This window comes from Maylandia zebra, linkage group LG5 (assembly GCF_041146795.1).
Source record: "Maylandia zebra isolate NMK-2024a linkage group LG5, Mzebra_GT3a, whole genome shotgun sequence".
Lineage (NCBI taxonomy): Eukaryota > Metazoa > Chordata > Actinopteri > Cichliformes > Cichlidae > Maylandia > Maylandia zebra.
Genome location: NC_135171.1, coordinates 19,299,337 through 19,314,875, shown reverse-complemented (window position 1 = coordinate 19,314,875; position 15,539 = coordinate 19,299,337). Strand labels below are relative to the sequence as shown.

The 15,539-nt window shown below is 42.2% G+C and overlaps 2 protein-coding genes across 8 annotated transcripts; one reads left to right on the top strand and one right to left on the bottom strand.

Moving 5' to 3' along the window:
* The first annotated feature begins 1,110 nt into the window (after window positions 1-1,110).
* zgc:113184 (uncharacterized) lies at window positions 1,111-5,332 on the top strand. The gene is made up of 5 exons (XM_004545040.3): window positions 1,111-1,201; window positions 1,865-1,956; window positions 2,938-3,104; window positions 3,188-3,555; window positions 3,644-5,332. Exons 3-5 carry the CDS (start codon window positions 2,993-2,995, stop codon window positions 3,818-3,820), a joined length of 657 nt encoding a protein of 218 aa, XP_004545097.2. The 5' UTR covers window positions 1,111-1,201; window positions 1,865-1,956; window positions 2,938-2,992; the 3' UTR covers window positions 3,821-5,332.
* A 1,962-nt stretch (window positions 5,333-7,294) lies between these two features.
* nab2 (NGFI-A binding protein 2 (EGR1 binding protein 2)) lies at window positions 7,295-15,532 on the bottom strand. 7 transcript variants are annotated; one of them, XM_012917425.2, is made up of 8 exons: window positions 15,424-15,532; window positions 14,178-14,282; window positions 12,990-13,949; window positions 12,712-12,845; window positions 11,890-11,941; window positions 11,693-11,807; window positions 11,334-11,531; window positions 7,295-8,882 (listed from the first exon to the last, which is right to left on the bottom strand). In XM_012917425.2, the coding sequence occupies exons 3-8, from the start codon at window positions 13,899-13,901 to the stop codon at window positions 8,785-8,787; spliced, it is 1,509 nt and encodes a 502-aa protein (XP_012772879.1). In that variant the 5' UTR covers window positions 13,902-13,949; window positions 14,178-14,282; window positions 15,424-15,532; the 3' UTR covers window positions 7,295-8,784. The 7 variants fall into 7 exon arrangements, with proteins under 7 accessions (XP_012772879.1, XP_012772878.1, XP_012772875.1 ...); XM_012917424.3 differs by lacking the exon at window positions 15,424-15,532 and adding an exon at window positions 14,474-15,416; XM_012917421.3 differs by lacking the exon at window positions 15,424-15,532 and adding an exon at window positions 14,482-15,416.
* Between the last annotated feature and the right edge of the window lie 7 nt (window positions 15,533-15,539).

Below are 15,539 nucleotides of genomic sequence, written 5' to 3'. Positions count from 1 at the left end.
GCATCTAAAGTGGTCTTAGATGACACACAGCAAACACTAGATAAGCTGGGCAAATGCAAAATAAAAGCTAAAAAAGGGCAACAAAATCTTCCTGGAGCCGAAGTGACATGACAAAGACATGATTCTCATAGCGATGCGAGTCCCTTGGCCCTCACGCAGGGTTACATAAGAAGTCTGAAGTCTGAGTTAGTTGGCACCTCTCTAAGATCACAAGCTGCTGACCGTAAAGTCGGCTGTCAGGAGCTGACTCTAAGGGCAAGCTCTCGCCGCTCCTCATAACTGGATGGGCAGTAAGGAAGGTAGTCTGCTTCCAGGACTCTGCTGTCTTAATGTGGATCTATTTTTAAATTGATATCAGCCACATTCAACAGATGGCTGAACATCTCAAATGCCAAACACACACGTTCAGAATAGACCTGGAGAAACAGAGACATGACAAAGCTATTACAGAGCTCTCAGCGTAATGCTGGTCCTGAACAGTAATGATGCAGCTCTTATCAGCTGGACAATTTTTTTTAAATTTTGTATTATTGTGATTCAGACTGAAAAAAAAAAAACTATGCCTTTGGGGTTGTATCAGGAAGGGCATCAAAAATGAACTAAATCAAATATGCAGAGCTACCGGCTGTGGTGACCTCTTGTGAATAAGGAAGCAGCTGAAAGTAGCTTTATTGTTGTTCAGACTGACATTTGTGTTAGGTGAGTTACAACAACGGCTTGCACAAGAATGAACAATATCCAGGAGGAGATGGTGTAATGACCTTGTTGACCCCCTGGACTTAATCTAGTACCAACATCAAGTCAAAATGATAGTTTGCTATTACATAACTGTCGACGAGTAATAATTAAAATTTTCCCCGATGGTTCATTGTTTCGTGTTGTGCAAACTTGTACAGTAAATGTTTTTTTTTTGATAACACAAACTTTAGGAGTATTTCAAAATAAAAGCCGTCCAGAGCGTTTCCATGTCTTTTATTTTGAAGGCAACCTGGTTGGACGCGTCAGGTTGTAGTGGAAGGTTCACGGGCGATTTGCGCAGGTGAGTGCAGTGACGTCATTGCGCAGAGAGAGAGAGAGAGAGAGAGAGAGAGAGAGAGAGAGAGAGAGAGAGAGAGAGAAATGCGGATCTTGCCTACTTCTCCTGACATCAACATTTGTGTGTGAACTTCCTGTCTGGAATGGCCGATCGCTTTATGTGCAAGTAAGGTTCAATTTCAAATGTAATTCATAAACTATCGTTACGTGATTTGCGATTATCGGGGGTTAAAGCGGAATTAGATTTAGACTTGCATGTATTTAGTTTCTATAATCAAGTTACACAATTATAATTCATCCAGTGCAGAAGTTGTTTATAAACATACCTGAAAAACCGACTTCTCAGGGACCTATTGGAAAATGTAAAAAAGAAAACCCTTTTGTTTTATTTTCTCAGTTTTGCTCCAGGCCGGTTATGTTCTCAGTGCTCAAGAAGGAATTGATCAGACAGGTTTTTCTTTTTCAGAGCCAGCCAAACAATCAGCTGATAGCAAAGCTGTTCTCGTGCTTCTTTATGCACAAAATGCAGCTTGTCTCTTTCCTCTTTCCTCAGTCTTTATTTAAAACTACTTTACAGCCACTCATGTAACACTGAAATGTTGAAGTTCCTTATATACCCAGGAGGTTTCACTTCCTCCTTTTTTTTTTAACAGTTACTTCCTTATGTTTAGCAGTTCTCAGGCAATCTATATGTTGTTAGACTTGCTGAGCATAATATACATTAGACTCTTATCATACCTGTGGTGCTGCGTCATCTGTGCTTAGTAAATGGGCTTTGAGGATTGATGTAAATGGTGAGACAGTGTCTGATTCTTTGAACATGAAACAGGGGGCCTGTATCACATGGAAAACTGCCGAGGAAAATCTGGATGTAGCTTTACATAACAACTCCTGAATTGCTAGAAGAGAGACTGCAGAGGGGTAAGCAAACCAATATAATAAGTTGTAAATGCAGTATAACTCTATTAGGAATTATATCACATTGTATCAAGGTTCAGAAAAGATCAGAATTAAGAAGTTACCTTTACTGTTGTGTCTCTTTCTTTCCTGTATTTTGCATGCTGGGTTTAAAAAAGTGAAACAAGTCAAGACATTACTTCAGTGTTCAGCAAATTAACATAAAAATATATAGCATAGAGTTTCCTCCCAGACCTTTTTTTAACCCCTCAGCCATAAAAGGCTGATAGGGTATTGGTGGCATGGACACCCAAGTTTTTGAATATGATAACTTGAGAACAAGGCGACATTTGAACTTGATACCGTAGATGCATCTACAAAAAATTTTGGACGAGTTCAAATCTCAGTGACCTCAACCTCAAGGTCAGAGGTCAAGTTTTCGGAAAATCTCGTGAATGTGAAAACTCAAGAAGGAAGTCACCTAGGATTTTGAAATCGTCTACTAAAAATCTCGGACGAGTTCAAATGTCAGTGACCTCGACCTCAGCTCTCATCTTTTTGTTAGCAGATGACACCTGACCTGTAACCGGACTAATCTCGTCTGTCGCATGCTCGTTTCTTCTTTTTGTTGGAGTGTCATTTTTATCAAACGTTATAACTTCTTTAGAGGTTGACAGGTCAGAGCAAAATTATCTAGTGAATTAGAGCTGCTGCATTTTTTTTCCACATAAGTTTTCAATCCTTCATATGTATGATTCATGTCATTCCCATTAGCTTCAGCTTTATTTTGTCTTGAGTGCTAATTAGCAATCATCCTAACATTGTAAATCACGGTGATCAGCCTACCCCAACTTTATTATCATAGCAGGTTTTCCTGCTTTGCATCAGCCTTAGATTAGAGTACTTTTACTCAAAGCACTGTGATGTGAAACTCACATGTTTATTTCTGTAGTTTGCATCTCTTCTCAACAGCCTATTTAAGATTTGTATACATGTCCATTACAGCTCAGACTTAACCCTTCTGTGCAATTCACTACATGCACTTCCTGGAGCTGGTGAGATGGAGGAAGCTTACAATGAGCTCTACCAGCAGTTTCTTCGCCTGAGGTCACTTTGTCTGAAACAGGCAGCTCTGCTGCAGCAACTCACAACAGCCCTGCAGAAACAGCAAGGTCTGCATATGAAAAAACACTAATGCTCTAAAACAGCTTCTCAGTCGTAATGCTTCAAACCTTAAACAACTATTTTTGTGCAGGTGCATCTATTCCTAATGGAGAATTAAGTAATGTGATGTCCGTTCCTGTTCAGTTTACCCATGAAATCCCTACATATCTCCTTGAGAAACCTCAAACATTAACATCCGTGACACAAATCCCTGCAGCACAGTGTGGCGCTGATTACCATTCAAGAAATACAAAGACCTTCCCCGATCTCCTTGCTGATGATATGACCAAGCTCTGCGTTGATGTGCCCTCTCAAAGAAAGGAAAGTGTTAAGGCGGAGAACAAATTCCCATTGTTGCTACCACTGGACTCCTTGGCGTGCCATGGAGCCTCTTACAATGAATCCAGAAATTCAAAGCAAAATCATCCTGCTGGAGACAGAACTCTACGCACAATCAGGGTAAAAGACGAGCCACGACTGTAGATATTTACACTGTGACTCTGATTTACTGCGCTCTTCACATACATCTTCTCTGTGGTTCTGTTAGATGCCTGTGATGGACTGCTGCACCCTGATTAATGACTTCCAAGGTGGATCTGGTGGGGCGATGTTGTCGGACGTGGCTCTGCAGTCTCATATTTGTGAGTTTTGCCAGGCAGTTTTCCCTGGACACACAACTACAAGAGGAGAGTTCCTACGACATCTGAACACTCACGTCACCTAGATTAAATGAAGTTTCCTCTTGACGTATGACTGACAGTATGTGTTAATATGATAGTCTTTGATGGTGCATGCATAAACCAATCAGTCTGATCCCAGGATTGAAACCTGCAGTTTAGCTTTTTGTCTCTGAATGAACTGTGCAGATGCTGATACAGCTTTTCGGTCTCTTTCGTCTAAAATGAAAGGCAGAAATAGACTTTAGAGCTTAAATTATCACAAAGTTCTGGGAATGGGCATATTAAATACATAACTTCATCTGATTTAAATGAGCAAATTTGCCCTGGTTAAACTGCAGTACGCATGATGTTGGTGGTCCACAGAGTGACTTTTTTAAAAAGCAGCTGTGATGGAAGCTGTCTGAAGATGCCCAAGAACTGACCCTGAGGGGGAGATCAGTCAAATTTATATCGGGTTTGCGTTTTGATTTTTATCAGCCTCTTCCTGGAACCTACTATAATAAAACCACCATGACATCACTCACTCACCCATTCAGTCTGTGGACTGTTGAAGCCTCATTGAGCATTTTGGCTGTCACCATCTGGGATCCCCCAGGTGGGTCTTACTGAAAAACTGAGGACAGTGCACACCAATGATACCGACTTACACAAACCCCGCTTCACTGTCTGTTTTACTCTAAATGAGACCATAAATCATGAAACGAACATAATGTGAGGCAAGTGTTTACCGAAGTCTTAAATCAAGCAACGTGGCAACATTTTCTCAAAAACTTCTATATAATCTCTATTTATCTGTTCAGAGCATTCAGTAGAAGCAGTCTGTAAAGTCCATAGACTTTATCACTCGCTATTAATCATGGGTACATTACACCTAAGCTCTCTGTGTTTCTGACAAGACACCAGTAGCGTCTTTTCTTTAGGCTATGTAGCGTCAAAGTCAATTTAAGGCAGCTGGTCTTCTTGTATTCTGTGATGTTTTAATGCAGCTAGAAAACACAAACTTTTGCCAAATAAAAGAATCCACTGGATTTTATTCTAAATAAATCTAAGTGTTCAGGGGAATAGGACCCAGAAAAAAGATAGAATAGCCCATTTTCAATTAAGGTTTCTCCCAGTCCTAAAAGCTAACCTTTACCAATAAATAAAATAATAAATATATAAAATATATAAAATAATAAAATCATGGGTTCACAAATTCATGTTTATCTACTTTTGTTGGTTATTTAATTTTTGCATTGCTGATGAAGGCACGTATGGAAAATAAAACCCTGTGTTGTTCATGATCTCAAGTAACGGCTAGAAAAAAAGCAAGTAACTCTCCACATGGTGTCATCCTCTTCTAATCTAAAGCAAACCTGTTTAGATGGGTGACTAACCAGCTGATGGTTTATTGTCTGCTGGTTATGTGATGCTAATTTTACATACATCCGTTCTGGATGGAAATGTATTATTTTTTCTTAATTCTTATTCCTAAAAATATGCCACTATTTTAAACAATCTTTTTAAGCCTGGATGTGTAAATGATATCCATTAATAAAAAAGGTACTGATGATTGATATGAAGTTTTCTTGGTTATTCTTTGGAACCACATGTTTATTTGGAACTTTGTGATGTTGCCAAATAAACATGATATGCAGAAATGGCTCATCAGAACTATTCTACTAATCATCACGTCGCAAAAAATGTGAATGCTGATAATGTGAAGTCTTTTAACTTTTAACAGACAATCTGCAATTATTTTATGCCTTTAATCGGATCAGCTGTCTGTTGCTAAGCCGAGTAACAGAGGAAAAAAGACAGATCTAAGAATAGCCTAAAGATTTAACTCCCTAATTAATGGTGCTGACAGCTGATTGATGATGCAGCTCCCTTCATCTGTTGCCACATTGACTGTCTCTCATAATCACACACTAACTTGGATGTAATTGCTATCTTTTAAAAAGCTAAATGCATTTTTTTTAACATAAAAAATCACTATTTACTACTTTAGAAGTGGTCCAAATGGTAGAGGGATTGTAATTCAATAACAAGACTGTAGCTGTGCTTTGAATGTCAGCACTCTAGCATGCTCAGTGTAATCCAAGCCATGTTCATCCTCTGAGTGTGTTACCATGATAATATTTGCTATTTAGCAGTAAACCACAGAGCAGCTGTGGCTGATGGGAATGTCATGAACATAAGTGCTGGATAAACAGATCATTTGATCAGATGGAGGCAATTCATCCTATGAGGAACATGGATGTCTTGAGGTCAATTTCATTACTGTGTAGACATGGATTCACTGGCCACTTCATTAGGTACATCTGATAAACAGCTGGTTAATAGAAATATATAATCATCCAATCATACAGCAGCATTTATGAATGTAGACATGGTCTAAACTTTAAATGAGGAATGGTTTTTAGTCCCAGATAGGTTGGCCTGTGCTGATCTGCTGGGATTTCCCTCCATAACCATGACCTAGGGTCAACAGAAAATCATTTGCAAAAGAGAAAATATCCATTGAGCAGCATTTCTCTGGTTGAAATGCCTTGTGGATGTCAGAGAAGAATAGAAAAACTGCTTTGAGCTGTCAGGAAGACAACAGTAACTCAAACAACCACTTACTGCAAACCAAAGTATGCAGAAGAGCATCTCTGAATGTGCAACACATCAAACCTTCATAGAGTAAAGCAGCAGCACACAGGAGCAGGTGCTCTTCCTGCTAGCTAAGAACAGGAAACTGAAGCTACAATTCATACAAAGTCACCAAAAGAAGATGGGAAAAATGTGGCCAGGTCTCCAATTCCGCTGCAGCATTCAGATTAATTTAATAAGTCTACCTGAGTACTGTTGCTAACCATTTCCACACCTTTATGACCACAGTGCACCCATTGTCTGATTTCTGCTTCATAAAGAGAAACATGCCATGTCACAAGGCTCGGATCATCTCAAAATAGTTTCTTGAGAATGGCAATGAGTTCCCTGTACTCAAATGACCTCCACTGTGACCAGATGTCAATCTGGTAGAGCACCTTTGGGATGTGGTGGAGCAGGAGCTTCTATTCATGGGTGGGGGGTTTGCAGTAACTGTGGGATGCTCTCATGTCTATTAGCAAGGTGCACCTAATAAACTGACAGGTGAGTATATTTCAGTCTGGATAACCAACTGAATGAGTCCCTGCACAGTAAAGCTCAGTTCAACATATTAAAACTGCAAATTCTTTTGATTTTTGTTACAGCAATGAACCTCAAAATAATTGAAAATAGCGAAGCTGATCCCTCCAGGTGGTCTGATTCTTGTGTCTGTGTGGTCTCTGGTGAAAAACAGCCGCGTGGAGGAGCAGTGTTGACATCACTGGCACAGGTGAGTCATGCCGGCATCGAGGCTTGATGCGGAGCGTCAGTGCAGCTAACAAGACGACAGCAGAGGTGTTGCTGGCTTTGTGACGCAGCTCCCGCAGCCTCTTGCTCAAACAAGAGCTGCCAAGAAACAACTGAGTCTTTGTGGAAAATGATGCAACACACTGTAGCCTTAATCAGTAAAATAACATTTATTGAGATCTAACAAAATAAATAATCTGTTTGCAACAATGAACTGAGGAGGTTACTAATGCTGAAGAGACGAGCAGGTGTAATGATGCACAGCGGCCTCCCTCTACTCTGAGATTAGAATACAAAATCATAAGACTGTTACACATTTTAACACCCTGTGTGGGGCCCAGAGGTTGATTTCGCTTGTACGAGATGCTCAAGCTCCAGTAGATTTCTCTCCGTAAATTCCTGCCTGTGTTTTAATTCTCCTAATGTGAGATTAGGTATGTGCCTCAGATCACAGAAGAACTGACATACGGTTCACCTCGTTAATCTATGACTACAAAAAATATCATCCCAAAGACAAACTGCCATAGTGTGTTTCCAGTACACCTACAAAAAAAATCCAATCCATAAAAAAAATTATAAATCTTACAACTTAGTTTTGAATGTAGGTTTTTCAAAGGCTATACAATGGTGCCTTTAGTGCACGAGATTAAACTGCAGATGACAGAGAGGAGTAGCTGAGCTCAAAGCCGAATTCTTCCCCCCGCTGAAGGAACCTCGAGCGAGACGCTGTAACCAACCCTGAAAGCTGATTTCACAGTCTACACTGCTCCTGTTTCATGCCACGCAGCTTAGAAACAGTGCTCTGTGTACACTTTCACATAACGAAAGAGGACGAAATGTTGCACCATCATCACTTCAACCATGTGTGCAAGAGAAAGTTGTGAGCGAGGTGTGTTTTTATTTTTTGTTTGTTTTTTAAATCTGATGGGATGTAAGCTGATGCAGCAAAAGACAAAAGGTATCTCGTCCTCATAGCTGGGTTTGCCTGCATGCAATCTGGATGAAAACATGTTCCCCCAAAGTCTCTCTTAAAAATATTCTGTCTTTAACACCAGAACATCCGTCTGTTTCCTGAGAGTGAGGAGCTTCAGGGGGGGTTAATCCTACTGCTTTTATGCTCTAACTTGCTGCAAGTGTTATTAAGTACCTCTGCTAAACACAACTACAACGAGTCGCTCAGTGCGGAGGAACTGGAGGATTAGTTTCCAAAGTTGCAGTGCCCCCTGCTGTGGTGAGCCCGTTTTGTCTCAAGCAGGTGGCACATCCAACACACAGCAATGATCACAACAAAGTAATTCAGTTCTTTTTTTGAGCATTTTTTTTCTTATATCAGCTCAAATCTGTGGGACATTTTGTCCATGTGTTAAAAAATAAAACAACAAAAGGAGTCTCTTCCCTGTGTATTCACTGAATATAAAATCAAAAACATTTTCAACTTCATTCACAACCTCAGGATTCAGAAGTCACTGCAGATTTATAATATCAGTTGCTGGTAATTTCTCACATTTCCTGTACTGGCTTGAAGTCAGTAAGCGTCTTCCTCTCCATCAGATGTCAGTGAAGTAAACGTGGCCTGTTTACAAGTCTCTGATTGGAGCTCAGTGGCAGGGCAACGTTTGAGTTCCCTGATAAGCTCCTGAAGGTTTCATTTCCCTCGGTGGTTGGAGTCATCTTTGGTGACACAAGGGCTACTGCTCCTGCACGTTGCTATCGAGCTCTGCCTCTCCACTTTAATGTCATGGTCTGTGGAGAGATGCAAATTTGAAGAGAGGAAAGTACACCAGTCAGCCCCAACATTAAATAACCTCTGACAGGTGAAGTGAATACCAGTGATCACGTCAATACAATCTGGTGATCTGCTGGAAAACTTTTGTGTCTAAGCATTCATGTAGATGCTACTTTGACAAGCACCGACTGACTAAACAGTGATGCAGACCAAGTGTGACACCCCGAACCCAACACGCTGTAAAAAGGGATCAGGAATTACTATAGGAAAAACTCAGAGGTGCTGGTCTGATAGCCATACTCCACAGATTCCAATCTAACTGAGCATTCATGGGAAAAACACATGATTCATGGGGGAAACCCACTGGATCCAAACAAACCTGCTGCTTAAGTCACAGCTCTTGACTCCACATGATACTCCTACAGGTTCACACTGTGACGGATCAGGGATGTTTTCCCAGTTTTAATGCCCTTGCTGATCAGCAAGTACATAAAAAGCACAGAGCGTTAAAAACAACTCCAATCCAAAACAGTTGGTTTTTGGAGGATTAGATTTATTCAGATTGCCTGAATTTTCCTGATTGACGTAAAGGTTGAGGCTCGGTTAGAATCAACAGCACATCACTTTAACAAAAGACAGGCAGACGTCACACGGATGAGTATGAGTTAGGACTGCACAGCAATCAAGATTCAACTAGTGATTAAGGGCGTTTAAAAAGCCGTTTGGGGAATTCACCAAGAAGTTCTCCCACATGGAGTGAAGTCATCACGATTTGTATGACCGAGCAGCTCAATAACAAAATGTCTCCAGAGTTGCACAGACAGAGATAGACTGAGCTGAATTATTATTTTTTGGCTGGTAATAAAGCAGCGATGAAGTCAGCAAATCAAGTGAGCAAGACAGAAAAGACATGAAGAAATAAAAACAGAAGAGGCCGATGATCACCGTGTTTTTGTAGCGAGCCGACGACGTAAACACACTCGTAAATCTATTTCATTTACTTGCTCCTCGGAGTGTGTGTGCATGTCTGCATAAGACATAAACAGCATTATTTTTAATATGAGAGAGAAAAAAAAAATCACACCATCAGTAAAACATTGTATCATCGTGAGGATTTAAAAATAAATTATATACATGTAATGGAGTATGTGAACCCATATCCTGACTAGATAAGACGACAGCAAAAGATAAGAAAGCAGAAAGGAGCCAGTGACGTTGAGGGGAAGTGAGAGAAAGTTCTGATTAATGAGCGAAACACAAGAAGGAAACTTGGACGAGTGAGCGAGCGACAGGGAGAGAGAGAGAAAAACGACAAAGTGAGTGAGATCTGTGCCAGAGATGAAACATATGTCATTTTTTTTTTGTTTCCGCAGTCCTTTTGGTAGAGGGAGAAGATGTATAAAAAAGACTGTGCCATTTCCCTGCCCACAGGTTTTTATTTTTGTACACTGTCGCTTGGTGAGTCAATGCAACGCCCCTCCAATTACCTCCCACTCTTTCGCCCCCACGCCCCATCCATCCCGCCCTTCAGCCCACGCACCTAACACACTCTGACGTCAGCAGCTGCTGAGAGTCAGGGGGGGGTCCGATTCTGCCGCCCACAGAGTACTTCCTATCCCCCCCCCCTCCCCTCCCCCCCTCCCCGCCCCCTCATGTCTTTACTGGCTTCCTTCTCCTCGCCTCATCTCTTCAGCTGGCTATCACAGCCCAGAATGACTAACTTGCCCAGATCACTTTTTTTCCCTCCTTCTTTTCTTTTTCTGCGAGAAACTGTGATGCATCAGAAAAAACGCTTCACTAACAGGGTATTAAAGAAGTGCTATAACAGTGTAGCAGCCCCCCCAACCAGCTTCCCCCCTCCGACTCTTTTCCTCTCTATATATCGCTCTCCACCTCCTTCTGTTTCCCCTTCTAACTTCTATCCTCTCTAATTTACAGTCTGCTGAAGTTCAGATGCGCATGGTGGGAGGCACCTCGGAGAGATTGTGACTCACTAGAGTTCAAACTGTAGAGCTTTAAAATATTCATTGTTAGGAGAGGTTACGGAGTCTCTGTCTGTCATTTTCAATTCAACCCCACCACCACCATCATCTTCTGTTTTTTATTTTATTGTCTGTGTACTCACAAGATCAAGCAGGAGTTTGGCATTTTATTTATTTTTTAATTTAATGTTTTGGTTTATACTTAGAGGAACATGTAGATGCCTCTCTCACCTCTCTGTGATGAATATAAATGAGCAAACAGGACAAAAACAAATTAATTGGTGAATGTGCTAACTGGCACCCATACCTTCCTGCTCGCCACATGAGAGTGGATTAATTTAAAAAAAAAAAAAAAGGAAGAAAGTAAATAAATGTGTCACTCAAAATGTCAATCTCCTCTTTAACTGGTACAAAACTGGGCAAATATCACAAAATTTCCTTTATTCTCTGTGCAGTTTCAAATACATAATACTTGTAGGTCATTACTTGAATTGTCACCTGTGGCGTGAGCTCCGTCTGAACCTAGGCTGATCTTTCCCGCCCGGTCATGTGACACCATGCGAGCCAGTCTCAGCCCTTCGTCCATGAGCGTTTGCTGTATGAGGTGGCGACTCCAGCTGGCGGGGTTGGAGGTTTCAGTGTGAGGACGGGGAGATGGAGACTGGTTGCACTGGGAGCCCATGTCTACCAGAACAGACAGATCTGGGTTTTATTGCTGCCTTTAAAGAGTTTTTATAAAAACAAAAACACTTTGACAGATCAGTGCAAAAACCCCGCAAAACAAACAGGTTTTATTACTTTACAATTTATTTTGCTAACATCAGTCTGATTCTTCTGTTTTTTACCATGTGATACACTGTCCAGGCTTTCTGCAGATAAGCTGTCGTCATCTGCCCTCTGAGTCAAACTCTCGGATCCCTCCACTCCGAGGAGTGATGACACACTCTCGGGCACGACTCCCTAAGATACATCACACAAGCAACACTGTCAGTTCGGTGCTGATGAACCACTTCAGATGACTGCCAGTGCACCCGACACTCACCTCGAGCCTCGCTCTCTTCTGGGGCAAAAGGCTGCTCTCGTCCGGGTTCGTCCTGCAGTGGGGGGGACACAGTGGCGGCAAATGAGTGTGAAAAGCACATGGTTTCACCCCTCACAGAGGTGAGGGTTCTACCCACAGAGAAAGCTAATAAATGATCACTGCAAAATCAAGACAAAGGATTTTTTTCACTGTGAATAAGTAAAAAAAAATTATTTTTATGTGTAAGTAAAAGGTGTCTATTGTTAGATGAGCAGACTGTGAACTTGGTATCTATTTTTCAATCATCAACAATCGAGTATAATAAATTATGATGCTGAAAAACTGAAATATAATTACAAAACTACTCCTGTTTAGTTATGGTTTGTGTACACTGACTCATTCTGTTTGCCCCGCACGAGAAACGTATGTAAATGTTCTGTGCAGGTTAACAAACACAAGTAGTATTTGTGTACTCTTGCAACGGCTCAAAAGTTGGCTCATTTAACTAACAGTACAGAGGTCGGAGTTTGATTCCCACTGAGACGTGAACTAGGTTCACTCTGAAAATGAATCCACTGGTTGGTTGATGACTCACATAAATCACCTGTTGAACATGCTAAACACAAACTATAAAATCATTTCATTCAAGTTTTTTCACATGATGCTCCTGTCTCCTGTCTGAAATAACCATTGTATTCACTGCTGCGAATGATCTGGTCTTTATGGATCTTTCAAGCTACACTCCTGATTCTGTAACAGTTCTTTTTCTTTCTTGGTACACAAGCTCCATTAAAACACAGCAGGCGTGAGGTGTTTTGCTCTTCTCTGCAGGCATCTTCTTACCTTGCATGCTTTAGTGTGGAGGTGTAGGCACATTTTCTCGCCACCTGCCGAGCCAGAGAAAAGAGCTCCACCCGTCTCAGCAAAAGGGCATTGTCACGCATGCAGAACTGGGCTGCAGCTTCATTGATGATCAGCTGAGAAGGAAAAACACTGAGTGAAGAAGGGATGGACACTGATTGACATCTGATTAAAGCTGCACTCTGGTATGAAGTGCAGCTTTAATCAGGTATAAAATGTGTTGCGATGCATTAAAATCTTCTTCGATTTGATGCTTTTACCTCATGATGTGTGAGTTGCTTGCCTTCCCTCCTCTTGGAGTCAAAGCGCCCATAAATAAGACTGTATTTCCGGATCTCCTCTTCCTTGTTCACGTCCTGGGACCCCATTCTGAAGATGTGTCCCACAGTCTTTGCCATCTTCTTATTCATCCTCAGCAAAGTCTTCACCTCTGCAGGATCTGACCTAGGCAGGGTCGTGAGGAGCCTCTCCACAGTCTCCACCACGGCCCTCGCTGTCTCTCCATCCAGCTGTCCTCCGGGCCAGGCAGACGGAGCTGCCGGGGTGAAAGATGCAGAGGGGCTCGGAGATGTGGAAGGACCGGGAGGACATGTTGACAGTAGAGGTGGGCTGGATGGCTCCTCTTCTGTTCCAGGTGCAGAACCCAAAGTGCAGTTCCCATCATGCTCTGGGCTGAGCCAGTGTGGATCCATAGGAGAAAGTTTTTCCCTGTAGTGTGTGTCTGGGGGCTGTGGAGAGGCCTGGGAACAGGGGCTTCTTGGACTCCCGCTGTGCATTGGTGTAAGACACATCCGATCCTCTCTCTCACAGGGGGATCCTGGCTGCCCATTACTCACAGACTTTCTGGGCCCGCCAGCTGATCCACTTGTGCCAGTGCCATCAACTTTAAAGAGCGGGATGCCCCCAAGAGGAACATTAGCAACAGGCTGGCTGAAAAGGGCAGGGTTCGCCGCCCAGTCTCGGAGGGCCTTTTGCAGCCTACGCACATGCAGTGGCTTGGTGGCCATGCCAACTAGTGCCATGATCTCCAGGAACTCCTCCTCCGCTGCCTCGCAGAGCTGCTGGACATCGTCACCACCCTGCTGGATAAAGGTTTCATAGTAGGCCAGCAGGTTGGCCCTCTGGAGGACCCGATACAGCTGCAACTCACCAAGTGTGCGTGGCAGAGACATGGCACACAGCACTGGAAAGTTTAGGCAGGAGAAAGGAAAGACATGAACCTGCAGATGGAGAAATCCTGTACAAGTTAATTATTTAGATAAAGACTTTGGCATCTGGACCACACCTAGTATATACAGAATACAAAATACAAATATAGTCAAATAATAAAAACTGATAAACAGTTAAAAGCAAGTTTAAGCATCCCTTGGGGCAGAATAAGCTCCTATCTACTCATTATATGTTTCATGACTTAATCTTTGAATACACATAAATCGCTTTTTTCTTACCTTCTTTAGGTCAGGTTTACAGATGTGTAAAGAGGAAACCGGCGTGATTTAGCAAGGGTGTCGCTCCAGCCACCGATGTCACGGGTCGGATCTGCCAGAGCAATACTGACAAAAGAAATAAAACTAAAATCTCCTGATCGCAGACAGAACCGCATTCAGACTGCACTAAAGTGAAAACACTCGTTTTTTGGCTCCATTTCAAATAAAGCCATCGACTGGAGGTAATTGTTTACTATCCAGATGTTAAGAGGCGAGCACCCGAAGACGACGCAGTTATTATCCCATTCGTTTCTTACCGTCTTACCTATTGCCGACAGCTTCCTCGGCGCAGATTGGCGTAGTAAATCCCCTTTGCGTATCTTACCTCGTCTGAAATCACTGGCAGAAATCCTCCTCCGGCGCACCGTATTGGTTGCTGGCTGCCTTTTTGCTGTCTGTGTGGGCTGGAGAATGACGGGGGCGGACTGCAGCACGCCATCTGACCGAAAAAGAGCCTTCCTCTCCCGGTAGAGAGGCGGCTTTCAAATTGGAGATGTGGGTGGTGGTGGTGGGGGCTTGAAATTAACCCTCTGCGTCTTCAAGATTAGTCCTTTATGCAGAAGCTTTAGGGGGTTCCCACCGTTTTACTATGTCAGAGACTCCCAAAACAAGCAGCCAGCTATACACTATGCAAACCTCTATAGATAATAAACTGACGTGACAGATGTGGATTTTTACTGAAGACCAGTTCTGTTATTTCCCCCCATTTGATGTAGGAGGTGGTAGAGTGGGTGAAGCTCCAGCAGTTTTTAAATGCTAGAATTGCATTTTGTTTTGTTTTGTTTGAAAGAGTAAAGGACCAAGTCACCAAACCGTGGCTTTAAATTCACTAACAGTATCTCCAAAGAAGTTCAAAGTCCAACACCAGCATCTCCAATCCTTTTTTTGCCACATTTTATGTGATTGTTCTATTGTACAGTGATGGCCTGTAAGATATGTATTGCGTGCCTATCCATTTCCAGTTTTAAGTGGCCTTTAGGTACATCTACACCACGCACTTTAGAAATAAGGGATTTATTCATATGTTACAAATAACAACCCAATTACCCTTTTAGTGTGAGCAAAAGATGGAGTCTGAAAAAATAAGCCAGACCGAAGCATCGTGGTCATTAAGCGTGGGCTTCTAACAAATCTTAGTATTAAGGAAAATGTGTTATCCATTTCCCCCCGAATTTGATTAGCAGGCTACTATGAACTAAAAACTCACGTAAAAACACCTCGGCGTGGGGTTGCTGGGTTTCTTAGCCCGAATTTCTAAAGTTAGCCGCTTACGGTCAGCTTTTCCCGAAACATTAGATGGCAGCAGAGTCCCGCTGTTGTGTT

Bases quoted from the DNA above. Each gene is read 5' to 3' on its own strand.
- zgc:113184 (XM_004545040.3), top strand. From the start codon at position 2,993: ATGGAGGAAGCTTACAATGAGCTCTACCAGCAGTTTCTTCGCCTGAGG. The intron at 3,105-3,187 runs GTCTGCATATGA...ATTTTTGTGCAG, and splicing joins AGCCCTGCAGAAACAGCAAG to GTGCATCTATTCCTAATGGA. The intron at 3,556-3,643 runs GTAAAAGACGAG...TGGTTCTGTTAG, and splicing joins GAACTCTACGCACAATCAGG to ATGCCTGTGATGGACTGCTG.
- nab2 (XM_012917425.2), bottom strand. From the start codon at position 13,901: ATGTCTCTGCCACGCACACTTGGTGAGTTGCAGCTGTATCGGGTCCTC. The intron at 11,942-12,711 runs GTAAGAAGATGC...CCCCCACTGCAG, and splicing joins TCCACACTAAAGCATGCAAG to GACGAACCCGGACGAGAGCA. The intron at 8,883-11,333 runs GTAATGACCTAC...ATCTCTCCACAG, and splicing joins CGCCACAGGTGACAATTCAA to ACCATGACATTAAAGTGGAG.